Here is a 27,124-nt window from a genome sequence, read left to right on the forward strand (position 1 = left end):
TGCTGCTGCGTCTTCAGAGGGGAGGGGCAGACTGGAAGAGATGCCAGTGTCGGCCAACCTGAGGTCATCTCGGGCGACCAGCGGGCTCGTTGAAAGGGCTAGAGGTCCGTGGCTTGATTCGAAGCCCGCGAATTATCGCGGCTTCCAAGTTGTGGATGGGGGAACAAGGGGAAGATGGGCAAGCAAGGAGCACAATATAATGTTATGGAGCTGTCTCTTTGATAGGGAGGGCTTGTGGATGGTTACTCACCAGCTGGTTGTTATTTAGGTTCCGAGGTTTGTTGTCTTAATCGCCCAGCGGCGACTTGAAAGTTGTTTTGGCGGTAGAGAAGCGAGTCGGGTGAAGAGGGTCCTGAAAAAGAATTCCCTTGAACCTCAGGCCGCGACGCTTAATAGCGTATGAGCCGCAGGGCTGGATAGGAAAGAAGCCCTGAAGGTGCGGCTTGAGGACCCGCTGCCGGTGAAGATGCGGCTTCCCATCAAGGGCCGCATCTCGAGCCGTACCTCGAGCGAGCGGCCCCTGAGAGGTGGTGGACGGGGCCGTGAAAGACACTGCCGGTTGTTGTCATTGGCCGCTATCCGGCGTTCACAATGATACTCCGTCTAGGTAATCAGAAGAGCTAATTAATTATGCCCATGACACCCGGCACTTCTGTCACCACGAAATGTGCTAATGGAACACAGCAGAAACTCTGATATCCCACCAAAATAGGGCATGAGGTTTAACAGATATCTGGCGATATTCAAAGTCTAATTAGCAGCCCATTGACAGACTGTAAGGCGGAAGGGTCGAGGTTGCCTAATTAGTGTCTTCACAGTTCGAACATCGGGTCTCGCAAGTTTCGCTCGTGTCTTGTAGCTAAGAGACTTCACAACCTAAGGTAATAATCAACGCCACACTCCCGAACCAGAACAAGGTAAGGTACCTAGGTTGGCAGCGTTGTGGAAGAACCATCCAAGGGCTGTGACTCTTCAGCTGGTGAACGTGACATGATATAATTGAATCTTTAATTAGCATCACACCAGGCACCTCTCCGTGCCAATTCATTTGGCTTGACAATTCGTGAATTACTATGATTATCTACCTGAATGACTACTAAGGTAGACAGCTTGAGACAACCAGGGGATCCCCACACCCCGAAGACCTCAACGAATTATTACCTAAGACAACAACAACAATAACACCTTCCGGAAACCGGAAAATACCTATCCAGTGATTGGTTGAACTTAGAGTTCAAACAAGTGTATCGTCAACATAGCGCCGTTATCATCGTCCTTACACACAGCTAACGTCGAGCGTGACCGGGCGTCTCTCCTTCCACTCAACGACCAGGCGATCCTGGGAAAGAAAAAAAGAAAAGGAAACCACAAAATGCGCCGCCACCAGGGCGACCGCATGATAAAGTCGATCTCGAACTCGAATGGACCCCTCTCGAACTGTCAAAACACCATGACCCCAACCATCCAAACCCAGCCGATCAGGACTGGTATCAACCACACCAGGAACATGGCCCACCGCATCTGATCTACAGCATGGAGCCGCATCCACTTCTTGACCCGCGTCTTGAGCTTCCTAGCCTGCGGACACGTGCTGGTGCCGTAGATCAGGCAGCCCAGCCCAGGCCGCGACTCGCACTCGATATGCTCTCTCCTCCGTTCCATAAGCAGCCTGGTCGTCAAGCGTTAGCTTGTTTGGATCAAGGGAACAGGGAAAAGCAGCTTTGAGGGCGTGTGTAGGATCCCAAAAGGGGGAAGGGCGGGGAAGAAAAGAAAGATAACATACTTGACGCTCCCCCGACAGAACCTCAGGTCGCTGCCCAGGTCACAGCGATGGTGGCTCGGGCATTCCAGGTGAAGCATCCGCCGCTCCATCAACCATTCGACTTTTAACCCCACCCCTGTGTCGACGAGCCGGTAAAAGTAGCGGTTGGTGTGCTTGAGCGAGAGAGCATCCGGGTAAATGAGCTGCTCCGCAATGAGAAGATGGATCTCTGGCGGGAGGGTTGTGAAGGTTGGGCGGCGGCGTCTCCGCTCTGAACCGGAAGGAGACGACGATCCGTTGTCGACGATGGTGGCATCACCCCCATCTTTGGGCGAAACACCGTCATCCTTGGCCGCAGCGATCCGCTTTTTGGATTCGGGACGTGGCATTTCATTTTCGCATCCGGCCCGGCCCGGTCGCCAGACGAGGCGGGTGAGGGATGCCATATCGCTTGTCGTTGGCTCACTCAAAGTCGAGCCAACCGGGAAAATGCGGGGCGGGTTGTTGGCTCGTCAGCCGATCATAGGGCGGAGACCAGCCGACGCCTTCCGGGCGCGGATGCGGCGACGCGCTGCGCCCAGGCGGCGGAGGTATGTCTATGAAAGAGGAATTTTATTTTATTTTTTTTTTTTTTTTTTGTTGGGGGGGGGGGGGGGAGGGGCGGGTTGCGCCGATGAACAGAGAGAGCTTCGTCTGCGGCCGAAGGGTTTGATGATGGGGTTAGATGGGCGGCTGGCCGGTGAGACGATCGAGAGCTTTTGTTTCGTTTCTGCGACTTCGGAGAGAAGACAGCATCTCGAAACATGGCCCCGTTCCGCGTGGCCTCGTTGGCCTCCCACACACCAAAGGCGCCGCCAGTCAGTCCCAGAATTGGGAAGTTGAGTGCCCCGGCCGCTGGTCAGGCCAGGCTCTCTCGGTCCCTGCTACTACTCCGTACTATGTACTACTACGTATGTAGGCGCAGGCAGGTGCCTGGCTAAGCCTAATCCAGGTATCCGACTGGGGTCGGTTGCGTCATCTGAATTACCGGTTTGTCGCAGCCTGCAGCAAGACCACTCGATACGAAAGTGAGTTGCCTTCGGGATTTGCCTTTGCCGATGGTTCGTCGAGCATAAGTGCAGTGCGGAGCCACAAGAGCGTCGAGGTTGGGATACTTCTTGGTCTGTGATTGGAACAACCTCCAGTGTACGCAGCAGCCTACTGTACGGATTACAGTCTGTATGTACTTACGTGTACAGTACACACACCGCAGCGGACCCTTCGAGCCTGCTCGGCATTCCAGTCGGGGAGTGCCACCATCAAATACCACTCAACTTGCAGTCAGGGTGGTTTAAAGGTCGGGCCTGAGACGACACCTGGCTGAGTGCCGTTCTTTGGCGCATTCGCCCACTCACACGCCACAGTGATGAGGCCCCACAGCAAGACCAATTATTGCTATTCACGCAGAGCTCCGGACTCCATGCGATCGTAGTGTATGTACGTACATAGTACATAGTAGGTGCGATACAACATGACCCCCTTCGCAACAGAGGAGATTAGTGACTCGGTATGAATCTGTACAGAGTAAATAGTTTCCGCTCGACCAATGCCTTCCTTTCTCCTTTGTTCTTTTTCTTGCCCCCACGTGAGCGCGCGTGCCTGCTGCAGGAGATGGCAGGCTTCCATTTCTGAGAACGTTACTCCGTAAAACGAATGAGGGGCAAACTTGAGCAGAGCCTCGCCTTCCTTTGCCAGACAAAAGAGCCCTTAACTTTGCATCGCCTATAGCGCGTCAAACGCGATAATGGCCCATATTTTGCTAGCATGGCGGGCTTTGTATCGGACAGCGGCAGCGAGTATGGCTATGATTTGACTGCGTCAGACGAGGAGCGACTGTTTGCTATTGCCGACCGTCTCTCTGGGCTCTCGCCACAGTTGCGGCCCGCTCCAGCAGGCCCGGCGCCTCAGGTAAACCACGCTTCAACAACCCCTGCAAGAAACGCGATCGCGTCCGGTCAATCGGCCCCCGAGCTTGACCCCAACACCTCATTTGCAATTGAGGAAACCATTGCCGCCATCACCGATGACGATCTGAGCTTCGACATTTCCGAGCTCCAGGATGACGTTGACGCTGGGCGCGGCCAGGGCTCCGTGCATGTGCAGGGCCGCCGCCGCCGCTCGCGCGACAGCACGCCCGAGAGCTCTCACTGGAAGCTCGCGCCTTCGGTCTCAGACGGCCATGGCCACCTCGCTTCTTTCATCTCCGGGACGAAGCCCCGGTCCATGCCCACGCTGCTACCCGATCCGGAAGTTCGCTACCCAGATTGTGAGATTCCTGTGGTTACCAACCCGCGCAGGTCTGTCTAACTGACCCAAGCGATTAGTGAGCCGTGCTCTGTCGGAGGTCCAGGATGCTCCGCCCCTGGAACAGGCGGAAGACGAGGAGTCGGTCGAGGACAACCGGTCGCCGCTCCTCCGCTTCCGCACCTTTCCGATGAAGCCCTTCTCCGTTTCAGACTTAGCTGCCAGCTCGTGGTGTGAGCTTCAGTACTTTTACACCCTGACCAGGCTGCCCGGCGGCAAGAAAACACGCACTACCGCCATGAAACGAGGAACCAAGGTTCACGAGAAGCTCGAGCGCGAGCTCTTTCAGCCGGTGGAGGTAGAGATAACCAAGAAGGAAGACAACTTCGGCCTGAAGATCTGGAACATGATCCAAGGGCTGCGCGTGCTCCGGGACCAGGGCTATACTCGAGAGTTTGAGGTATGGGGGATGGTCGAGGGCAACCTTGTCTGCGGCGTGATTGACAGTCTGGCCTACGAAAACCCCGATGAGGAGCTCCAAGACGAGGTCATCAGCAGCCGTGGCAGCAGCCAGACCATGACAAACTCGCAGCCCTATGAACTGAGCACTCCAGGCGATCATCAGATCTTTATCACCGATGTCAAGACTCGGAACAGCGTCACGCCCCCCCCACAATCGCAGGTCCGCGTGTCGCTCATCCAGCTCTTCCTCTACCACCGCTTCATGTCCGACATGGCCTCCGACAGGCTGGACTATATGCGCGTCTTTGCGCGCTTCGGCCTCAATCCAGACGAGCCGTTCTCGGACTCCTTCATGGCGCAGATCGGCGCGATACACGACGAGGTCTTCGCCGAAGAGGAATCGGATGTGGAGTCCGCGTCCACCCTCGGCCACCACACAGGCACTATCGACGGCGGTGACGACAGGGGCTCCAATTCGGATTTTGTCTCGGCCTCCTCCAATCCTTCGCAGCACTCCTCCGCCGAGCCTACCGCGCAACCGACCCTCAAGTACCGCACCCTCAGCACCCTCTTGCCCCTCCTCAAGCGCGAGCTAGCGCTTACCTTCCCCCGCGGCGCGTCGACCCTCGGCAAGATAGTAGCAGTCGAGTACCGCTACCGCGGGCGCGACTCCGTCCCTCGGAACCAAGCCGTCATCCCCACCACCGCCACCGCCACCGCCGACCCGGACGGCCTGGACCAGGACGAAACCGACCCCTTCCCTCCCGATGCCGACGCCGACGCCGCGGCCGACGCCGAGACGTCACGTCAACAGCAGCAGCAGCAGCAGCAACAAGAAGACCAAGACCAACAACAGCAACGGCACCGCCGCCAACAGCAGGTCCCGGAACCCGAGCGGGGCTCCGTCATCTGCACGCACACCTTCTTCGTCGAGCCCGAGACGCTCGACCTGTTCCTGGCCGAGACCATGCGCTGGTGGAAGGGCGAACGCCCCCCGCGCGGCGTGCCCCTCGAAGAGGCCAGCTTCAAGTGCCGGTCGTGCGAATTCGTGGACGACTGCGAGTGGCGGCGGGACCTGGACCGGGAGGCGCGCCGGCGGGCCGCCAAGCGGAGGAGCGAGCGGGAGGCCGCGGCGCGGGCGGTTGGCGAGGTGGGGCCGGGAGGAGGAAAGGAAGAGGTGAAGGCTGAGATGGCGAGCGGGATCGACGCGGGGCTGGACGGGGGAGATGTCGAAGATGGCGGTGGTGCGGCGGTGACGGGGAGAGAGGAGAGACGGAGAGGGAGACCGAGGAGGACAGAAAGGAAAAAGGTAGAGGACGAGGATACGCAAGGGATGAGAGGGGGTGGGAGGCCGGCGAGGCTTAGCGCGGCATAGGGACGGCAGCTTCGTAAGCAGCTAACGCGGCGACAGCTCATGTTCCGCGATGCTATCCAGTATCCGTTCGCGCAGCGTGGCTGGCAGAAGTCGGTGGTGGGAAACCGACTTTGATTTCGGAGGTTACGGGCAGACCGGTCGAGAGTTGTTAAAAAAGACCTCTCTGAAAACATGATGGGATCGAATCACGAGTAGCAGCAATCACCTCTCAGAGAGGTCTATACACAACAAGCATGAAGCTATTGATCAAAGGTATTCCGCCGTCCCTCGCGCCCGGGGGTAACCGCCAAGTCATGGAATGATCCCATCCCGAATGAGGAACCGCACTCGGCTCCGCTGCAGATGACAAGAGAGTTGGGGTGCTTTCGGTAGTAGTTTGTTCTTCGTTTTTACTTTTTAACAATTCCTAGATGCCTAGTAGCTCCGCCCGAACATGCACCACTGCTCAGCCAGCCTGCCGCACTCCGGGTTCAAGCACTTGGTCTCGCCCTTGACCAGGCCCTCGGGCTGCTCAAACGGAATGCACAGCGACTTCATTCCCATCGAGGGGGCCTTCTGGCCTTCGGGGACGTTCTCGGCCGCGTCATCCGACCGACCGGCCGTCAGCTCCTTGATCTTTTCCTCACACTCGGGAACCAGGCAGTGAGGGATGATAACGACGTTCTTGGCGTCGAGCGCGGGAACGACGTCCTCCCACTTGGTGATCTTCAGCCGGTGCTCGCGGTACGCCGCCTCCGCCCTGTTGTACATATCCTGCTGGATCGTCTCGAGCATCTCGGGAACCTTGGTCGTGAGCTCGGCGATCGGGATGGTGCCCTTCTCGCCCGTATCGCGGCGCGCGTAGCTGACAACCTCCTTGGCCGCGTCCTTGGGGCCGAATTCGATACGCAGCGGCACACCCTTGAGTTCCCAGTCGTTGAACTTCCAGGCAGGGGTGTAGCCATCGCGGAGGTCGACCTCGGCGCGGACGCCCGCCTTCTTAAGGGTCTGATAGATCTCATCGAGGTGCTTGAGGTGCTTCTCTTTGTCCTCGGCAGACATCTTAGCCGTGAGGCCCACAGGGATGAGGATGGACTGGATCTTGGCAATGCGAGGGGGGAGGACGAGGCCCTTGTCGTCGCCGTGGATCATGACCATCACACCGATGACGCGGGTCGAAAGACCCCACGAGTTCTGCCAGACGTGGATATGCTTGCCCTTCTCGTTAGGATCCTCGACCGTGATGTCGAACATCTTGGAGAAGTTCTGTCCGAGACAGTGGGACGTCGCGCCCTGGATGCCCCGCCCGTTGGACGGGATATAGCCCTCCACCGTCGTCGTGTAATAACCGCCGGCAAACTTCTCGGCTTCCGTCTTCCTCCCGCGCACGACCGGAACGGCGAGCAGCTGTTCGTAAATTCCGGCATACAGCTCGAGGATCTGAAGAACCTCCTCTCCGGCTTGCTTCTCGGTGAGGTGGGCGGTGTGGCCTTCTTGCCAGAGGAACTCCCTGGCTCGGAGGAATGGAGTGGTCTGCTTGGCTTCCCAACGGACGACCGAGTTCCACTGGTTGAGGCGGAACGGAAGGTCACGATGGCTGCGAATCCACTTGGAATAGTCTGGTTCCGTCAGAAGGGCCGCGGTCGCGCCTCAGAATCCAGGGTCACTCACAAGGGTACATGACGGCTTCAGAAGTCGGGCGAACCGCGACAGGGACGTCAAGGTCCTTATCACCACTATACACCGTCAGTATGTATGCTCTGATGCTGCAGTTATGCAACCACACAGCGCGCCGCCTGACTCACGCCTTTGTCACCCATGCGAGCTCCGGAGCGAAGCCCTCGACGTGGTCCTTCTCTTTCTCGAGCGACTTTTGCGACAGGAACATCGGGAAGCTGGTCTCGTCGACACCCATCGCCTCGATCCGCTCCTGGAACCACTTCCGGATCGTGTTCCAGATGTACATGGTGGCCGGGCGCATGATGAAGAAACCCGAGATCTCGGTGTAGTACTCGATCATTTCGGCCTTGAGCACGACCTCCTGGTACCATTGCGGGAAGTTCTCGGCCTTGGAGACCGTGATGCCAATGATCTCGTCCGACTTCTTTCCGCCGACAACAGGAAGCGACGCCTGCTTCGCGGCCTTCTCTGCCTTCGCGGCAGCCGCCTTGGCCTGCTTCTCGGCCTTCTTCTGCGCGTTCTTGGACTGTTCCTTTGCGTCCTCCATGGTCGTGGTTGTCTGGGAAGGTGTAGATTCGAGGGATGGGGCCAAGTCGACCGACAGGGTTCTGTCGTGGACGGCAGTTCCTAGCTCCCGATACAAGTGAGTCAAAATTTCGGAGATGGAGGACACGCCGGCTGCTTTTTTGATGCCCCGCACTTGCGACCGCTATCAGTTCTCAAGACGAGGGGCACATTGGGCTGGGCTGGGATCGATTTGCCAGGGGGGCCTGCGGGGCATCAGCCAATGGGAGCCGCGGACTCTAGGCTGAGAGCCGGCGTGGGATTATCTCGCCCTCCGGGAAAAAGTTCCTGGAACTGCCCGACATCCAGTAGTCGTCAAGCTTCGAAATTGCTGGAGCCTGTCAACAGACCCGACTTTCATATCGGCATTTACCCTTTCCTCGTTTCGCGCATCGGCCACGGGTTAGCTTTCAACGCCGAAATACTCTCAAGATGGCCTCTATGTTTGCGCAGTCGGGCAACGGCACGCTGTTTCTCGGCGGGCAAAAGGTCTCGGGCGCTGACATTCGAGACCAAAATGGTCGGTTACTGCTTCCCCCCCCCCGTCCGCTCGAGATGCACTAGCATCCGGACTGGATAAACCTGGCTGACCTCACGTGCAGTCATGGCCACACAGATGATTGCGAATGTCGTCAAGAGCTCGTTTGGCCCTAGTGGCTTGGACAAGATGATGGTCGACGATATCGGCGTATGTCCCCGCCGTCCCGTGTTACCCCGCCAAGCAATGCCCTAACATGGAGCAGGATGTCACGGTCACCAACGACGGCGCGACCATTCTCAGCCTACTTGACGTCGAGCACCCCGCTGGGAAGATCCTCGTCGACCTTGCGCAGCAACAAGACAAGGAGGTTGGCGATGGCACGACATCGGTGGTCCTGATCGCCGCCGAGCTGCTCAGGAGAGGAAACGAGCTCATGAAGAACCGGATACACCCGACGACGATCATCACTGGCTACCGCCTGGCTCTCCGCGAGGCGGTCAAGTACATGAACGAGCACGTCAGCATCAAGGTGGAGAACCTGGGCCGGGAGTCGCTGTTGAACATCGCCAAGACGTCCATGTCGAGCAAGATCATTGGCGCCGACTCGGACTTCTTTGCGAACATGGTCGTCGATGCCATGCAAGCCGTTCGGACAACAAACAACAAGAACGAAGTCAAGTACCCCGTGAAGGCGGTCAATATCCTCAAGGCCCACGGCAAGGGGGCCGCTGAGTCGATCCTCGTCAAGGGCTACGCGCTCAACTGCACCGTTGCCTCGCAGGCGATGCCGACACGGATACAGGATGCCAAGATTGCCTGTTTGGATATGAACCTTCAAAAGGAGCGGATGAAGCTGGGTGTTCAGATCACGGTTGACGACCCGGACCAACTGGAGCAGATCCGGGCACGGGAGGCGGGCATGGTCATTGAGCGGATAGAGATGATCCTCAAGGCTGGGGCGAATGTTATCCTCACGACCAAGGGCATCGACGATCTCTGCTTGAAGCTGTTCGTCGAGAGGGGTGCCATGGCAGTGCGCCGCTGCAAGAAGGAGGATCTACGGCGTATCGCCAAGGCCACTGGAGCCACCCTACTAAGCACTCTTTCCGATCTCAACGGCGACGAGAAGTTCGAGCCGTCGTATCTCGGCCATGCCGAAGAGGTGGTGCAGGAGCGCATCTCGGACGACGAGTGCATCCTGGTCAAGGGCACCAAGGCGCATTCGTCAGCCTCTATCATCCTTCGCGGCCCCAACGACTTCCAGCTTGACGAAATGGAGCGGTCGGTGCACGACAGCCTGTGCGCCGTAAAGAGAACACTTGAGAGCGGCAGCATCGTGCCGGGTGGCGGTGCGGTCGAGACCGCCCTCCACATCTACTTGGAGGAGTTCGCGGGCACGGTCGGCTCGCGCGAGCAGCTTGCCATTGGCGAGTTTGCCCAGTCACTACTGGTCATTCCCAAGACGCTGGCGGTCAACGCCGCCAAGGACGCCTCCGAGCTGGTCGCGCAGTTGCGATCAAGGCACGCCCTTTCGCAGCGCATCCAGGAGGGCGAAGCAAACGAGGACGAGAAGACGGTAGCGCGCAAGAAGGCGTACAAGAACTACGGTCTCGACTTGGTGAAGGGCAAGGTGGTGGACGAGATCAAGGCGGGTGTGGTGGAGCCCAGCATCAGCAAGATCAGGCAGCTGAAGAGCGCGGTGGAGGCGTGTATCAGCATCATGCGCATCGATACCCTGATCAAGCTGGACCCTGAGCCGCAGCCTGAGGATGACGGCCACGACCACTAGAGGAAAAAAAATGTCGTTATAGTAATGAATACACCGAAGAGTTTGAATTATTCCCAAGGGCCATTCCGACGTGCGAATATGAGAACAGCCAGTGCCCAACAGCATTCCCAGCAGCGCGGACCCGGCAGTGCTGAAAAACGTGCATTACCCAGATCAACTCTAAGTTCCGCTTTTGGACACAAGGTTACGGTAAGAATCCCACAATCTTTTGTTCCCGCATCCCTCGCGTGTCCTGTGACCGTTTGCCGGCCCGAGCATCACTCGTTCGGACCCGCATATCGTCGGCTTAGCTCGCTCTGCCGCCGTTCTCCGCTGTTGCACTGCTGAATGCGCGGTCCCGGCGCCGACCAATGCAGCAACCTGAGCGATTACGCCGCCGGCCGTTCCGCCGGGACCCGGTCTCAACTTAGCTCTAGTGACGTAAAATAGCGAGCACTGGAGCGGCGCCGAGTGTCCTTATCCTTGCCAGTCCCCGTTGTTGCAGTGGGCATCTGACCTGACTGTCCAAGAATCCCAGCCAATGGGATTAAGGGAATTGATGGTTTCAATTGCTCCGCATCGTCGCCTATTCCTGGTGAGCAAGCATCGTTTCAAATGGCCGCCCACTTGTGAGCTCTCACCATGCAATTGCTTACCGTGCTTGCTTAACGTTTCAGGTAGGTAACTACCTAGGTAGCGAGACTAAGGCAAGTGACTACTAGCATGAGCGGTGCAGGTGCCAAATGCGGACATGCCCTTGCAGGTCCAGCTCGGGCAGGTTGGAATCAGTTAGAATCCACACTTCGTACATGCATGCATGTAATGTACGTATTCTAGCCCATAACCTAAAAAGGTTTCCACTCGGGCAACAGGTGTTATAATGAGTCTGAGGCGACCTGTGCTGCTCTGTTCCACTTCGAACCAATTACTCTTCCTTACTCCATTGAGCTCCAACCCCAGATCGTCATCTCCTGCCCGACTTACACCACTATCAGCAACACAGTAACAGAGTTCAACCTCAACATATACCACCCTCAATTCATTGCAAGGAAGTTTTTCCACTCGGACGGCATCAGTCGCAACGAAGGTGAAAAAAAAAGTTTCTCCTCAACATGGGTTCCAACGATCTCACCCCTCCTCCCTCCTTCCCCCTTGACTCCCTCCCGGACGCCGACTCACCACTCCTGGTCCTCACTCACCCAACCCACGCTGAGCGCGTGGCCACCATCAAGCACACCTACAAGAACTGGGGCTATGCGTTGACGGAGGCGGACTACATCGCACGTGAGGAGTACCTGACGACGGTACCGCTGGCCCGCAACGGCGGCATCACGCACTGGATCCTGACGGTGGCCTCGCTGCCGCCGGACGGGCGGCCGATCCTGTCGTCGTGCGAGAGTCTGCGGAAGCGGGCCGTCTGCTCCCGCGACGGCGAGCCGCCCACGGAGGGCGTCGCGCACGGAATCGCGAGCGTCTTCACCGAACCGGCCTACCGTGGCCGGGGGTACGCCAGCCGCATGATGAGGGAGGTGGGCGAGAAGCTGCGCGGGTGGCAGGCGCCGGTTCCGCCGGGGCGCTCGCTGTTCTCGGTCCTCTACAGCGACATTGGCAAGTCGTTCTACGCCCGCCACGGGTGGCCCGCCTTTGAGAGCTCGCACGTCTCGTTCCGGCCGGTCGCGGGAGCGGCGGGCGAGACGGAGCAGGCCGCGACGGCGATCGGGTATCACGAGCTGGCAGAGCTGTGCGCGGCAGACGAGAAGCTGCTGAGGGCGGACCTGACGCGGCGCTGCCGGGACGGCAAGACGCACGTGGCGATCCTGCCGGAGCTGGATGCCATGCTCTGGCATCTGATGCGCGAGGACTTCATGACCAAGAGCATCTTCGGAAAGACGCCGACCGTCAGGGGCGCAGTGACCGGGAAGCCGGGAAAGAGGATCTGGGCGGTCTGGATGAGGGGATACTATGGCGGGTTGAAGAAGAAGGAGGGCAACGTTCTCCACGTGCTGAGGGTGGTGGTAGAGGACCCGGACCAGCCAGACGAAGAGCTGGTGGGCGGCTTCCGATCGATTGTGCAGATTGCGCAGCACGAGGCGGCCGAGTGGGAGACGCAGGATGTCCAGATCTGGAACCCAACTCCCAAGCTCAAAGGCCTCGTTGAGAAGTGTGGCATCGAGTCCGAGTTTGTGGTCCGCGAGAAGGACAGCATTGCCAGCCTAAGGTGGTATGGCGATGAGCCCGTTTCCGAGGTGGACTGGGTCGCCAACGAGAAGTATGCTTGGTGCTGAGGAACACTGAAGAAATGCGGATAGCGTTGAAGCTGGGAGTTTTTTTTTTTTATATCTGAATATTGTCATCATTTTTGGTCTAATTATTCACAAAAGCAGCAAAGGCACCCACAGCGGTTGTCGTGCTATGATGAGGCGAGAGGCATTGAAAATAAAAAAAGGCAGTATTTGTGACACACCTAATTAATAGGATAAACGATGTTTTATAGACATTGTTTAGCCGCTCAAGATTTCTATGTGAGCTTGTCCCTGCATCGCCTGGACATTCGAGATAGCAATCAACCCTCGGGAAATCAATGTGTGAATGGATCTCACCGAAGATACCTCGCCAAACTAGGTCCTTTTAGGATATCGACCTGTTATCCCTGACATATCTCCCTATGGGAAACGTAAAATTCTAGGTGAGAAGAACCACGTGAGATCCAATCCGTTGCTAACTAATTATCGTGCCCTTGGCCTTGCAGCCTTCACCGGTGCGAATAATTATGGCACGCCTCTCCTTTAGGTTTCGTGATCCAGCTTCCAACAATATAGGACCTGAGTGCATTTTTCCACATGCCTAACCAGTAACTACATCTTTACACACCAATCAGCCCCTCGCCGTATGCCCATCGGTGTGAAGAATCTTCACATGGCGAGAATGATGCTCGGGATGATATATAGGAGAATAAACAGCTATTAATTACCCGCCAATTTGCGAGGATGCAAGATTTTCTTAGCGATATAACAAGCGTGGTATCGACTTCCGGTATTGGTATCCACTGCACGCATGAGCCATGAAATTCGTCAGGAGGTTGAGACTGCCTAGGAGACGATTAACACGCGTAATTATGCAGAAGCTAGTCTTTCGTTCATCATCGACTATTGCTAAACGATGTTGAAACGTGGAAAGAAAAATGAAGTTGGCTAATGAGGAAGACCACCTCTGTCGAAATAGCGCCGAGGTGTTATCATTGAAGTGCTGCCATAGTATTATACTTGGCCGCTTTGCCCTTGAGCGAATCCGCTCCTGCCTCACGCAACTGACGTGGTAGTAACTAGTGGGCACGTAGCGAAGCAGCTTAGTTATTGCCCAGCACCTTTTTCGCCTTAGGGATACGCTACGTATTACTCTGTGCTACCGTTTCCGCCGCAAAGCCAAGGCACGATGCCTGACGGGCTTGTCCCTCCAATCGTGGGATGAGAATCGGATGAAGATGTCATTCTAGCGGAAGGTGTTATGATCAAACCGGACCCTGAAATGAATGCCGCGCCAAGACTGTCAAGGGCTGGCATCATCCCGTCAGGTGCCCCGCAATTGCTTGGTCCATGGCACTCCGCAACCTGCATGGCAAAAAGCCGCGGCATGTGGAACCGGGAAAACCCGTCCACCCGCCTCCCTGTTCGCCTTTCCGAACGCCGCAACGCCGAACTCCAGCCAACCCGCAAGCAATAATCCGGACATTGCTCTCCATATCTGTGTCGAGAGCACGGCCGGGAACCGAGGCGTGTGTTGAGAGCTAGATCAGAAGTTCTTTTCTGCAAGCACTTATAACTCGTATTTTTTGTCGTTTCCCTCTTTTACTGGGGTTGCTTCTCGATTCGGCTCTCTGTTGGCCGCAACATTTGCGCAGGTCTTGTCCCGCGCCCTATGATGTATCCTTCGCAATAGCGCCAGAAGACGCCTTATTCTGCCGACGCCTCCGATATCAAAAGTTGAAATGCCCGCGCACATGCGCCGCCTTCCGCGCGCCCGCTTGGTCGGGACATCCCCTCGAGCTCTCCGAGATACCCCGAGCTGTATCCCCCAGCACGCGTTAAGCACAACCTGTCCAAGGCCTGTTGGCTTTGGGCGAAGGGCAGGCGCATCGTCCGCGTCTGGCAGCTGCTTGCGTACTTCATCTCATATCGTGCTTCCTGCCGTCTCCACTGCGGGACAGAGGAGAAGTGCCTCTTCGGCTGTGTCAGCAGCAGCAATCGAGAACAGTTCGTGGGACCATGGAGTTCGCAGGAAGCCGGTGGGAAGTGTAATTGACCTCGAGACAGACAACGTAGAGGACATTGGCCCAATCCAAGAGTACGACCGGCGAGTTGCGAGCGGCGTGCTCCGAAATGACGAACACCAGAGGGGTGAGTAAAACATGCAATGGGTCGGGAAGGAGGGCACCGCACCGCTGACTCGATGACGCCAGGGATAATTCAGAGCCTACAGCATTTGCACGAGGAGCTGCGGCACTATCGGGCGCCGGCCGTGGTTCACCCGACAGTGGAATCCGTAAAGCCGAACAAGTCCCTCTTCTCATGGTTCGGCAGCAGCAAGAACAAGACGCCGATCGGCGCGATCCCCGACAACCTCCCGCGGGGACTCTACTTATACGGCGACGTGGGCTGCGGCAAGACGATGTTGATGGATCTCTTCTACGACACGCTCCCGCAAAACGTCCGCTCCAAGACGCGCATCCACTTCCACAACTTCATGCAGGGCGTGCACCAGCGGCTCCACAAGATGAAGCTCCAGTACGGCACCGACGTAGACTGCGTGCCCTTCGTGGCGGCCGAGATCGCCGAGCAGGGCAACGTGCTCTGCTTCGACGAGTTCCAGTGCACCGACGTGGCCGACGCCATGATCCTGCGGCGGCTGCTCGAGTCGCTCATGTCGCACGGCGTCGTGCTCGTCACCACGTCGAACCGCCACCCGGACGAGCTCTACAAGAACGGCATCCAGCGCGAGTCCTTCATCCCGGCCATCCAGCTCCTCAAGAACCGCCTGCACGTCATCAACCTCAACTCCAACACGGACTACCGCAAGATCCCGCGCCCGCCGTCGGGCGTCTACCACACGCCGCTCGACGCGCACGCCGCCTCGCACGCCGAGAAGTGGTTCCGCTTCCTCGGCGACCCGCACTCGCCCGACCCGCACCCGGAGACGCAGCGGGTCTGGGGCCGCGACATTGTGGTGCCCCGCGTGAGCGGCCGCTGCGCCTGGTTCACCTTCGACGAGCTGATCGGCCGCCCGACGAGCGCGGCCGACTACCTCGAGCTGATGCGGTCGTACGACGCCTTCATCGTGACCGACGTGCCCGGCATGACCTTCCGGCAGCGCGACCTGGCCCGGCGCTTCATCACCTTTGTCGACGCCGTGTACGAGTCCCACGCCAAGCTGGTGCTGACCACGGCCGTGCCGCTGCAGGAGCTGTTCGTCTCGCGGGCCGAGATGCGCGAGTCGCTCCTGGCCAGGCGGAGGGAGAGGGAGAGGCAGGGCGGCGACGGCGACGGTAAGGCGGACGAAGGGCTGGACGAGGCCGCGGTGGAGGACGCGATGAGCCACATGATGGACGACCTCGAGTCCAACGTGGAGCAGCTGGCCAAGTCGAACCTGTTTAGCGGCGACGAGGAGGCGTTCGCGTTTGCGCGCGCCCTGTCGAGGCTGAGCCAGATGGGGAGCAAGGAGTGGGTCGAGAGGGGCATGGGCCTGGAAAGCAAGGGCGGCAAAGAGGAGCGTGACAGCTGGGCCAAGACTAGGAGCCGGCAGATGGAGGACAGCATGTGAGGAACGGGTTGGTGAGAGAAGAGAGAGAGGGGGAGCGTGATAGATACATCTTGTTACCCCTGTTTGAACCTGGGTTGGGTATGGGCATTAGAAGACGGCGCCAGCAAAGGAGTATCGCATATACAGGATAGGGGTCACGGCATAGCCATGTTTGCAGCGTCTTGAAATAGAAGGTATTAGGATATGGATCCGTGAGACAGTTGGGCGACATCCGTACTTTGCCGACTCCCGCGGCTCAAAAATGGTACCCCTCAATGACCAACCCTGCTGAATGCTATTTCGCATAGTGTAATCTGTGACCTCTAGTACTCATAACCCATCATTGAGACCAAGACAAGACTCCTTACAGCGCATCCGAGTGGTCCGGCCCTTCTAGGGAGTCAAAGTCGGTGAATGCCAGTTCGTAGCCGAACGCCAGCGTCATGCGTGCGTGCTGCAACATATGGTCGAACGACAGGTACTTGATCAGGTCTTCAGTAGAGTGGATGTGGTTGTCCGAGTACTCGAACGCCGACTCGATGACAAAGGCCGAGGGATACCCGGCCTTGGACGCCGAGGCGTGGTCGGAGCATGCGTATCCGCACTCGGTCTCGACGTAAGGGATGTCACAGTACTGCGGGGAGAGGGAATGTCAAAAAGAGGTCCATGAGGGAGGAGGAAAAGGCAAAATAAAAATATGATTAGCGCAAAAAGTGAGCGAGCGAGCGTACCTCATCAATAATGACCTTGATGAACTGCGTCAGGCCCGGGTCCACGTAGTCGACAATGACGCCCACGCTTTCGGGCTTTCCGGCGTCCAGGGTGCGGGCGACGAAGCCGGTCATGTCCTGCTGCAGCATGGCCCTGACGTCGCGGCCCTCCTTCTCGTACGCGGAGAAGATGGCCTGGCTACCGAGCAGGCCGCCCTCCTCAGCGCTGTACCAGTGGAACTCGAGGGTGTTCTGGTGGTTGCCCTTGACAACGTCCTCGGACTGCAGGAGGACGCGGAAGGCTTCGAGGATGGTGACGGTGCCGCTGCCGTCGTCGTCCGCACCGGGCGCGGCCAGAATGCTCGGCAGCCAGAGATTGATCGAGTCCTGGTGCGCGCCGATGACGACGGTGGAGTTGGTCTTGCCGGGAATGGTGGCGATGATGCTGTGCTGGCCCCATGGGTGCTTGAAATGCTCGGCGCGAACGTAGTCCTCCGCGCCGGCCTCTTTGATGGTCTGGCGCACCTGGCCGAGGAGCCACTCGCTTGATTGCCGGCCGTAGTCGGACTGTCATGCATCGGTTAGCGCGGGACAAAGCGGTTGAGCACACGGGGTGTCTTTACCTTGTAGTAGCGGGTATGGAACGAAGTGAAGGTGGTCAAGTGGTCCTTCATCTCGGTCTTGGACAGGTTCGCCAAGAGAGGGTTTACCTCGTCTTGTAGTTTGGGAGCCTTGGGGAAGACGCTCCTCTTCTTAAATGTGTTTCTTGCGCGGAGGGTTCCGAGCCCGGGATGGTCGGTGATATCGAAGAACCGCCTGCCTTGCTGCGTGGGATTGGTCAGCATGATCGGCACCGAGAATTGGGAATCGGGAGCGGGCAGACTGGGAAGGAGACGTACCCGACGCAATTCCCACTTCTCCTCTTCGGTCACCCATCTTGTCTCTCCCGGGGCCAGCTCTATGTGGTACTTCTCGCTGCTTTCGGAGGGCTGAGGAACGCCGTCGGGATAAAGCAATACGCGATCCGGCTCGCCAGGCTCAACGAAGCGGCCGCTTACTGCCGGCAGCAGCAGCGCAAGAAGAAAGGCGCCGGATATCTTCATGGTGGGCGGCGGTATGTTACTTCCCTGCTGATGGAGCGACCTATCACGGGTATAGATGGAGGAGGGAGGCGTTTGTTGAGGTGAGATCGGACGGAGGCGGGAAGGCGTTGCTCAGATCAGGGTCGGGGTGTGTTGTTTGGTGCTACTAACAACCCCTGTCCAAGCTGCAAGGCCAAGTGGAGCACTGCCTGGTGATCAAGTTGGGGTCCGGTGCCGCAGATTCAAAGGACCCACAACGGCGCACACGGGTATCGAATCCGTAGGAAGTACGGATCACGGATTACTGACCGCCCCGAAATGGGAGAATTCCGCAGGCAGTGAGCACCGACCGGATGCAAACTCAGGAGCGTGGCTGGAATCGGCTCCGATTGTGAGAAATTGGTAATCAAAGAAGCATGCTTTGTTAACAATCTTTCTTGCAGGCCCGTCTACACAGCATTGTCGGCCAGCTCAGCCACGAACTAAACAAACAGCACGTGCTCTCTCCGCATTTCCGCCGTGGCCTCGGGCCGCCTTACTAGCGATTGGCCTAACCGAGCCGGATATGTGCAACTAGGTTATAGTGGCATCCGCGCGTTTGACGTCATCTTTATCGCTTACACTGAACATCGCCTTCGCAACGACTCCTTGAGGGCTCGCCACGCGACTACCAAGCAGGTAATAGAAAAGTCAGCTACTATTATCCATATCACCGTAGTTGCTCTAGGTTTTACGGAGTAAGAAGATTATGAGAAGCGGCTTGATTTTCCGAGATCTGAACGGATAATTACTGGACACCATAATTATCTGTCGATAATTAATATAGCGCGATTGTTCACAGGACCCTGAGCCCCTTCCCTAGCCTCTTTCATTCTTTCGAAATTATTTCTGGGAAGGTGACGACAGCCAACCCTCGGATATAGCTTGATCCTCGAATAATTAATCAACACCTTGGCTTTATCGTCTCGCCCCCAGGTTACTACTATGTGTGGCCATGCAGTCACCCAGTCAGAGCAGTAATTAATGAAATAATTAAATTTTAGGTCGGTCGACTGCAATCACACTATCATTGTTATAATTAATTATTGTTCATCAGCGAGCTATAACCTTACATCCGCCGCACGAACCTGCGTATCCAGAATGACGAAACATCAGCAAGCCATTCAACCTCAAATCAGCGAGCAGATCGTTCGTTTGTGTACGTCGAGCGAGAGCGCCTCATCGCTTCTGGCTCGCGATGCGACACTATCTCCCGGCGACGCCTGGGAGAAGCTTTACGGTCACCGCGCTACTAGGTCGGCTGCAAAGAGCAAGCAAGAGGTCGGCGATGAGAATGACAAGAGCAGTTGGGAGCTCACTGAGCACGATAGATTGAAGAGGGCGGCCGAATGTGGGAAATGGGGACCAACCAGACCAAGCGACTTGTTCCTTGCGGTGAGTGCAGCCCCATGAAGCGCTAGACCAGCCCCAGGACACCAACAGCTCACAGGAGCGGCAGATATACCAAGATGCGCTGTCTACCCTTAACGAAGATCCTCGCCGAGCCATGGTCAGCCCTTCCTTGATGGGAAGTTATGGAACAGTGCCTCTTACCATCATCTCTGTGTACGTCCTTACCAGCATTGCCGCGTCTAAAAATGCATAGGCAAACATGCTAACCCTGGCGCAAAGCTTGCCCGATATTGTCCGCCATATGTCCAATGTCATTGTTCAAGCGCAGAAGGAAGTATACCTGGCAACCAACTATTGGCAAAACAGCGTGGCCTCCAGGTACATTACGAATGCAATCAGGGAACTCGATTGCCGAGCCGGTGCGAGGGGTGCAAAAATCGTTTTCAAGATCCTCTACGATCGGGGAAGCCCCAGACAGCTCTACAAGCCTCACTATCTCGTTTGTGAGAGAGAGGCTACCAGCCAAAATGTCAACTTGCCGCATCCGGATGAGATCCCGAACATCGACATGGAGATTATGAATTTCCACACCCCACTGATGGGGACCTTTCACGCCAAGTATATGTTGGTTGATCGAAGGATTGCCCTTCTGCAGAGCAACAATATCCAGGATAACGACAACCTCGAGATGATGGTGCACTTGGAAGGGCCGATCGTCGATTCGCTCTACGACATGGCTTTGATATCCTGGAACAAAAGGTTGAATCCACCACTACCTTGCCCAACCGGCTCGGCTGACGCAACTGGTCATGGAGGGTTGCAGGTATGGCCTGCTAGAGGGGCTGGGGAGCCTGTGACTGGAGCGGGCGCTGGCGAGAGTGCGGCACACTTTGCTGACGGGGGTGTGAATCTCAATGGTACGGCCGGACACCAGAGTAAGTCCAGTCCTCAGATATCGACTCCCGAACGAGATGGGATTGGCGAAGCTGGCCGAACAGTCAGCACTTCTCCCACCCAAAGCGTGGGACGCGAACCATCCGCCCTCGCAGCGCACACCGCCGACGATCCGCACTATGATGACGATATCACAGGGGAGGTAGCCCGTGTCCAGTCGTTTTTGGCGCCCAAACCAGGGAGAACACACCTGCAAGCGGTTACCGAGCTGCTCAACCACACCGTCAGCCAAGGTCTGCCCGGAGACCCCGACGCCCCGGGCTGCCCCCCGGAGAACTTCATGACACCGTATATCCCGCACCAAACCCGGATTCCTTATCCGATGGCTCTCGTCAACCGCGCGCCTTACGGTCCGCCAACCCATTCATCCGTCTCCACTCCTCAGAACGCCGCCTGGCTATCCGCTCTGCGCTACGCCAAAGGTAGTGTCTACATCATCTCCCCAACCCTTAACGCCTCCCCCCTCATTCCGGCCATCATCGAAGCGTGCGAGAGAGGTGTAGATGTGTACTGCTACGTCTCTCTCAGCTACAACGACGCCGTAAGTCCCCTTTGACCCTTTGACCAGGTTGTTTCTTGGCCGTTCTATTGTTTCCCGTCTCCTTTCCCTTACTAATCGCATCTCCCTTTTCTTCATAACTAGGGCGAGCTCCTCCCCCGCCAAGGCGGCCACAACGAGAAGGTCGCTGCGGCCCTTCACGCCTCTCCGTCCCTGTCCCCCGCCGGCCGCCGACACCTGCACTACCACTGGTACGTGGCCAAGGACCGAACGGCGCCTGTGTCGCAGGCCCGCCGGCAGCGCAGCAGCCACGTCAAGCTGCTGATCGCCGACGGCCGCGTCGCCATCCAGGGCAACGGCAACCAGGACACCCAAAGTTGGTTCCACAGCGAGGAGGTCAACGCGCTGATCGACAGCCCCGCGCTGTGCGCAACCTGGCTTGACGCGCTGCAGCGGAACCAGAACACCGCGCTCTTCGGCGCCGTCAACCGCGAGGACGGCGTCTGGAGGGACGCGGAGGGGCGGCAAGCCGACGGGGCGATAGGGCCCGACGCCGGCGGCGTGTTCGGGTGGGTGAAGGGCATCAAGGGCGCTGTTGCGAGGCTCAGGGGAACGGGTGGATTTTGAGAAGGACGTTTCAATACTGATGATCAATGCTCTGCCCGTTTTACTGATTCGTTTCTTAGTTGCTGTTAATTACCTGACCGCTAGGTTTGAGATTGGGTTCTTTTTTTTTTCATTGTCAGGTGGCCTTCTGGATATCTATTAATTAAATACCACTCCACGCATTAATTACTGATTCTACCAATGCGCGTGTGGGGTTCCCTCCAGTTGTTTAATTGGGAGGGTTCGAGTTGAACTGCAAATGTTTTGTATAGATGTTGCAAAAGGACGTCAGAGAACAAATGCTTCTTGACATCTGGAATACCCATCCAGTTTACGACTTGCTGCGCCTCCTCGTTGCCGCGGGGCCATGCTAAGGGGCCGGCCTCTGGCCTCTCGACCTTGGGGGCATTTCTCTTCTCTTTAATATTTAATAGGCGCCACTCGCCTGGCCGTTAATAGTGGCAAGAGATTGAATCCGTTGGCCGCCCTGGCCTCGGGCGGCCATCAATTGGCCCACTAGAGTTCAGCGATTGACAAGCTGATTGTGCAATATTATCGCGTCGCTTGAATGATCCGCAGCCTGCGCCTTGTCGAAAGTTCCTTGCCAGAGCGCAGACCATCCTCTCTCGCAACCTGATGCCAAACCATCCCCCCCCCCCCTTTTTTTTTTCCCCGCGGCCACTGAACTGGAATATAATTATCCTCTCCCTGAGGAGCCCACGGAGCGGAGTCGAGATGTCAACCTAGCGGAGACCTCTCTGGCTCCTTCCCATCGTCACTGTCACCGGATTTCCAAACAACAAGACACGTCAAGTTCGTTGTGAAGCCTCCTCTTAAGCCCGACGGGACACACACACAACAAACGTGGAGAGCCACCGCCATGTCCTTTCCTGACGAGCCCGCCGAGCACTCCGCCTGGGAAGGTCACGACACCAGCTATTACGCGGCCCCGGCGGCGCCGTGTGTCGGGCGCGGGAGTGACGAGCCCCCCCTTGTGCCCACGTCACCCGCTGCTCCCGTGGCCTCGGAGTATTACGCCTACGTCCCACCTGTTCGAAGTGCCAAACGGCTCCCCCCACGGCCGGCCCACGACCGTTTCAAAGAGGGCGAAGACGATGGCGGCGGCCGCACGGAGGCGACGCCCCTTTCCTGCACTCCCGCCCCTCACTCGGAGCGCGGCAACCGGCGGCCACCCCCGTACCGCTACCGCTATTATTACCACACTTTCCCCGATCCCGCCGCCGCCGACAACAGTTGCAAGGACAGCACGGAGGGCGCCGCGCCTGGCCAGGGACCATGCTACTTTGAGACGCTTCTCGACCTGTCCGACTATCTGGACTCGGACTCCTCCTACCCGGAACCGACCAAGCACGAGCGGGAGCTCGAAACCCTTGCTACTGGGTCGGGGCTGGCGGACAGGAGGCGGAGGCGCGGCTGGTGGTGGAGAGTGCACCAGGCGGGTGTCGTGGTCTCGTGGGTGTTGCTAGTGGTGGTTTGGATGTCGGTTGCTATCGCGGTAAGCTGGCGAGTGAAGGGCGGCAGCGAGCTCGTCTCCGGTGGTTGGGATGGGAATAGGGATGGGGTTGGAGAGTGGGCTCCGTGCACGGCCGCGCGGCCACGGTTCTGCCGCCTAGTCGTCGGCGCGGAAGCTTGATGATTGCATGCTGTGTTGGGGATGAGGATTAATAGGTTGCGCGGGGTGGTGGAATGCGTTTGATTTTAATAGGCGTAGTTAAGCTGTCAATCAAAACTCTCTGTACTACCTCTTCGCCTTGACCTTTTTCTTCACGGATTCCACCAGCGTGCTGAGCTCCTGGTCTCCGTCCGCCTTGGCCTTCTTGGAATCTCGCTGATCCCGCTTGCCGTTCGGGGAGTCCTCGGGCCCGGCCTTGCGCTTTTTCCTGCCCTCTTCCAACAACTTCTTCATTCCCTGCGTCGCCTTGAATTTGGGGTTGGACGGGTCGATGGCAAACTCGTGGTTTTCAAACACGGCCTTGAACCGAGAATCCTCGACATCCATCTTGAAATCCTCCTGCAGGCCCCCATTGTTCTCAGCCACCTTCTTGCCCTTCTTCTTCTTCTTTCCCTTTAGTTTCTCCGCCCGCGCGATCTCCTTCATGTCGAAGTGGTCAAGGTGGGCGCCGCCGCCGTTCTCGTCCGCCATCAGCAGTTCTAGCTGCGCCTTTTGTGCAGCATTCTCCGCCTCCTCCTTCTCCCTGGCGGCACGCTTCTTCAGCCGTTCCTCCTTGCGGAGAGCTGATTTGGAAGGTTTGACTGGCTCGGCTGTGAAGAACGGGTCGTCGAAACCTAGATCTTCTTCGCCTCCTTCCGCCTGCTGTTTCTGAACCGCATTCGGATCGATGCCTTCCCTCTTGGCAAGGGCCATGGCTCTCTTCCTCTCCCTTCGCTCCCTCTCCTTGCGCTTGTACTTCTCAATGGTTGTTTCTTCAGCTCCGTCCTTCTTCGGCTTCTCGGACAGGGCAGGGGTGAAGGTGATCTGCATCTCTCCAACGGGCCCGGAATTTGAAGATTTTGGAGCAGGTTCGTCGCTGAGACCCAGCGCTGCGCGCATCTTGCGTCTCGCGATCTCCTTTTTGCTGAGCGGTGCTCCGTCCTCACCCCGTTCCTCCGCAGGAACATCGTCACCTTCCCCGTCATCGCTCTCGCTATCACTTGCCAAGTACGCCCTCAAGTCGTTCTCAGCGATGTCCGCGCGGCTCCCGCTGAATGCCTTCTTGATGGACTCTTTTCTAGACGCCTCTTCTGGGTGCATATCCCAGGTCAGCTTCACCTTGGAGTGTTGCAGGGCGTCCGTGGTGAACTCGACGGGCTGATACCCGGCGGGGACACTGTCGCACTCGTCCCTGGGCTCGTCGTCAAATGTCACATCGTCCGGAACAAAGCGGAGGTCGAGGAAATTGGAAGACGATAGGTATTCACTACCGTCGGTTGCTTCGTAAATTTTGTGCGCCGTATTCTTGTCCGAACACACTACTACTGCGTAGTAGTATCGCAGCCTCTCAAGCTGATAGGTCCGGAGCGCATCGCTGTCGAAATCTTGATCGTTGCCCTCTCCCAGCAGCTCTTTCTTGACCTCCTCGTCCGAATCGCCCGTGCCATCATCATCGTCGTCGCTCTCACTGTCAGATTCCGAATCGTCTTCATCGTCATCCTCATCGTCCGATTCCTTGCTCTTCTTAAAGATCTCTTTGGGAGGGCCTTCCAACTCCTCACGCTGCATTCGCTCTTTTCCGAACTCGCTAGGGTAGATGGACACTTTCTCGATGCGACCACCAGGCGGGACGAAGCTGGAGAACAGCGCCAGGAGGTCTACGGACTTGACATGGTCCCAGTCCATGTTGACAACGGCAAATCGGTTTGTAACCTCGCCCTCCTCGACCTGCTGCTTCTCTCGGCGGAGATGAATGCCAGGCCGCGTCTCCTCCTCTTCGTCCTCGGCTTCCGGTTCCGCTTCGGATTCTGAATCCTCGTCCGAATCTGAGTCCGACTCGGAAGAGGAGAAACCGCCGCCACGAGCCGGATCGTATTTCGCGTCGGCCTTCTCTAATTCGCGGCGAACAATGTCATCGTCCTCGACCTGCGCATCCTCCCCTGGGTCATGCTCGTCCTCACCCTCTTCTTCATAGAGTCGCTGCAGCGCCTTCTTCTTGGTGTCCGTCTTCAGCTTCCGGCCATAGCGATCGACCTTTGCGGTGGCGACGAAATCGGCATCCTTGAGCACGCGCGAGAAACGCTTGTCGATCTTGGTCTTGAGGGTCTTTTTCGACGGCAGCTTATACCTTGGGTCCGTTTCGAAATTTGCGAAACGGGGGTCGGTAATCTTGGTGACCGGTGCGCTTTCGCGCTTTGTTGTTTTATTCTTGGCCATCTTCAATAGATTAGGACCTGGGAAAATGGGGAGGGTAAAGGAAACGCAAGAGCTCTCAATCGCAGCATCGCAATCACGATGTTCTCGAGGAATTTTTAGTGGGGCTTGGGAATTCTGCCAGGGCGGTGTGCGTTGGTCGGGGTGCGAAAGCGAGCTCCTTGAAGTCCGTATCCCATCGCCCCGCTACTAAACTGGAATGTGTGAACGGACATGTACGGACTACTTTACGCAGCCAACACGCATTCCAATTTCATTCACAAGCCGGCAATCGATTTGGTATCTGATCTTACCTTGTAAGCCTGAACCAACGCAACCGATTCTTGGACGAGAAAGTGTATTTAATTACCTCCTGCCGTCATGGCCGAAACCAATTCCATAAGAGCCACGACCCCAGAACAGCCATCGCTAGTAGGACCATCGATCCCGCTAGCGCTGTTCTGCTTTGTCCCTCATCGTCTCCTCTCCCGTGCTTTTCATCGTCAAAGTATGGGTTGAGTCGGACGTAACTTTTCAAGTTCATGGCTATGGCGCAGCAATCAGAACGACAAGTGTTGGAGGGCGATTAAGCGTGCAGTGCAAGTCCGCCAAAAAAAAAAAAAAAAAAAAAAAAAAAAAAAAAAAACTTGTGGTTGTTAATTAGAAGTTTCTCTTATAACGGCTCAGCAAACATGGAATCACGTCTTCATCATGACACAAAGAATGTGCCAGACCGTCACGTCGCAGAGGTCACCTGCCACATTCCAACCCGCCGACTTCCGCTTCCGGCCAGCCACGAGCTGGACCAGGCCAATAGGCGGCGACTGTCTCAAAGGGACTTACCAGTGTGTATGTAACAGTACTCTACATGGACTACAACCAGATGCGTCGTTGATGATTGCAGTCTCACGGATATGATGGTATGTATGTATATATATATATATATATATATATATATATATATATATATAATATTATGTACGGACCAAGGCTGTAACGGCCTTTGTTTCCTCTTCCATAGTGGAAGGCGCCGAATCCCTGTGCACTTGGCGACGCCAGGGACACGCCTCACACATCCAGCTTCAAGCGCCCTGCATGCAGGAGGCCGGGGCGCTGTCCTGTGCGGCCAGAATTAGAAGGGCTCTCCTCCAGCGCAGAGCGTTTACGCAATGAGCCAACGTCGCCCGGGCTTCATCCTGATTCTCTTCAATCAGCCCCGGCCTCTTTCCCGAGAGACGACCAAAACACAGGCCTTCGTCTTGGAATATTCGCAGCTTCTCCACACGAGCCGCGGCCTCGGGAAGGCTCAACGCCACCAGGATCGTCCCAAACACAAGGTAGTCAAGGTCGCCACAATAGGTGCCGTATAGGCCTGTATGAAGATTCCACTACCCTCCTTTTCTTTTCTTTTCTGGAAGAAGTCAATTGCATCTAGGCTCATCGGAAGTAATATTCAGTCCTACCACACATTACAGCCCCCCTCCATCCCCCCCCCCCCCCCCAAAAAAAAAAAGAAAAAAGACAAATTTTACTTCACTCATTCGTCTTGGTCTCCCACTACGGGCTTTCGGCCCTGAAGATAGCTTCTGGTCACCCCATATTCGTCATGATCAGCACATGGAAGGGACCTAATACTGAGCCAGACCAGGGTTTTGCAATCGCCCCGTTCCCTCTCCGTGCTTCCGGTGCGTGGAGATGCCTCCGTGACAGGAAAGCCCTTCTTCATTGCAGGTGCGATGCAACGATCACCGGGAGCGCAGTGCGGCCAAGAACTCGGCATCAAATCGATTGTCCCGAGTTACGTTTTGAAACTGTCGAGTTCCAATAGAAAGGTCGAAAAACAACACAGCACTCGGAGGAGGACTCGGT

At 57.0% G+C, this 27,124-nt stretch overlaps 10 protein-coding genes across 10 annotated transcripts; 6 read left to right on the forward strand and 4 right to left on the reverse strand.

Moving 5' to 3' along the window:
• Positions 1-1,055: 1,055 nt before the first annotated feature.
• P884DRAFT_244694 (uncharacterized protein) lies at positions 1,056-2,151 on the reverse strand (the record flags this gene model as incomplete). The annotated part of the gene is made up of 2 exons (XM_069440385.1): positions 1,056-1,669; positions 1,784-2,151. The coding sequence occupies 2 exons, from the start codon at positions 2,149-2,151 to the stop codon at positions 1,441-1,443; spliced, it is 597 nt and encodes a 198-aa protein (XP_069297070.1). The 3' UTR covers positions 1,056-1,440.
• A 1,335-nt stretch (positions 2,152-3,486) lies between these two features.
• On the forward strand, positions 3,487-6,075 carry P884DRAFT_285497 (exonuclease V). The gene is made up of 2 exons (XM_069443771.1): positions 3,487-4,067; positions 4,126-6,075. The coding sequence occupies exons 1-2, from the start codon at positions 3,566-3,568 to the stop codon at positions 5,880-5,882; spliced, it is 2,259 nt and encodes a 752-aa protein (XP_069297071.1). The 5' UTR covers positions 3,487-3,565; the 3' UTR covers positions 5,883-6,075.
• Positions 6,076-6,296: 221 nt separating this feature from the next.
• Positions 6,297-8,088, reverse strand: P884DRAFT_202151 (uncharacterized protein; the record flags this gene model as incomplete). Its single annotated transcript, XM_069438401.1, has 3 exons — positions 6,297-7,480; positions 7,533-7,597; positions 7,667-8,088. The coding sequence occupies 3 exons, from the start codon at positions 8,086-8,088 to the stop codon at positions 6,297-6,299; spliced, it is 1,671 nt and encodes a 556-aa protein (XP_069297072.1).
• Positions 8,089-8,423: 335 nt separating this feature from the next.
• P884DRAFT_285499 (chaperonin Cpn60/TCP-1 family) lies at positions 8,424-10,377 on the forward strand (the record flags this gene model as incomplete). Its single annotated transcript, XM_069443772.1, has 3 exons — positions 8,424-8,625; positions 8,708-8,793; positions 8,849-10,377. The coding sequence occupies exons 1-3, from the start codon at positions 8,538-8,540 to the stop codon at positions 10,373-10,375; spliced, it is 1,701 nt and encodes a 566-aa protein (XP_069297073.1). The 5' UTR covers positions 8,424-8,537.
• A 1,089-nt stretch (positions 10,378-11,466) lies between these two features.
• P884DRAFT_278130 (uncharacterized protein) lies at positions 11,467-12,639 on the forward strand (the record flags this gene model as incomplete). Its single annotated transcript, XM_069443154.1, has 1 exon — positions 11,467-12,639. The coding sequence occupies one exon, from the start codon at positions 11,467-11,469 to the stop codon at positions 12,637-12,639; it is 1,173 nt and encodes a 390-aa protein (XP_069297074.1).
• A 1,428-nt stretch (positions 12,640-14,067) lies between these two features.
• Positions 14,068-16,332, forward strand: P884DRAFT_244710 (AFG1-like ATPase-domain-containing protein). Its single transcript, XM_069440386.1, has 3 exons — positions 14,068-14,604; positions 14,665-14,748; positions 14,811-16,332. Exons 1-3 carry the CDS (start codon positions 14,340-14,342, stop codon positions 16,166-16,168), a joined length of 1,707 nt encoding a protein of 568 aa, XP_069297075.1. The 5' UTR covers positions 14,068-14,339; the 3' UTR covers positions 16,169-16,332.
• Positions 16,333-18,133, reverse strand: P884DRAFT_244712 (uncharacterized protein). The gene is made up of 4 exons (XM_069440387.1): positions 17,757-18,133; positions 17,481-17,681; positions 16,879-17,424; positions 16,333-16,781 (listed from the first exon to the last, which is right to left on the reverse strand). Exons 1-4 carry the CDS (start codon positions 17,958-17,960, stop codon positions 16,512-16,514), a joined length of 1,221 nt encoding a protein of 406 aa, XP_069297076.1. The 5' UTR covers positions 17,961-18,133; the 3' UTR covers positions 16,333-16,511.
• A 946-nt stretch (positions 18,134-19,079) lies between these two features.
• On the forward strand, positions 19,080-21,411 carry P884DRAFT_201873 (uncharacterized protein; the record flags this gene model as incomplete). The annotated part of the gene is made up of 4 exons (XM_069438381.1): positions 19,080-19,373; positions 19,438-19,544; positions 19,611-20,826; positions 20,929-21,411. 4 exons carry the CDS (start codon positions 19,080-19,082, stop codon positions 21,409-21,411), a joined length of 2,100 nt encoding a protein of 699 aa, XP_069297077.1.
• Positions 21,412-22,270: 859 nt separating this feature from the next.
• Positions 22,271-23,044, forward strand: P884DRAFT_201852 (uncharacterized protein; the record flags this gene model as incomplete). The annotated part of the gene is made up of 1 exon (XM_069438380.1): positions 22,271-23,044. One exon carries the CDS (start codon positions 22,271-22,273, stop codon positions 23,042-23,044), a length of 774 nt encoding a protein of 257 aa, XP_069297078.1.
• Positions 23,045-23,106: 62 nt separating this feature from the next.
• On the reverse strand, positions 23,107-25,279 carry P884DRAFT_244716 (uncharacterized protein; the record flags this gene model as incomplete). The annotated part of the gene is made up of 1 exon (XM_069440388.1): positions 23,107-25,279. One exon carries the CDS (start codon positions 25,277-25,279, stop codon positions 23,150-23,152), a length of 2,130 nt encoding a protein of 709 aa, XP_069297079.1. The 3' UTR covers positions 23,107-23,149.
• Between the last annotated feature and the right edge of the window lie 1,845 nt (positions 25,280-27,124).

The sequence above is a fragment of the Thermothelomyces heterothallicus genome, assembly GCF_042370625.1.
Source record: "Thermothelomyces heterothallicus CBS 202.75 unplaced genomic scaffold P884_scaffold_13, whole genome shotgun sequence".
Lineage (NCBI taxonomy): Eukaryota > Fungi > Ascomycota > Sordariomycetes > Sordariales > Chaetomiaceae > Thermothelomyces > Thermothelomyces heterothallicus.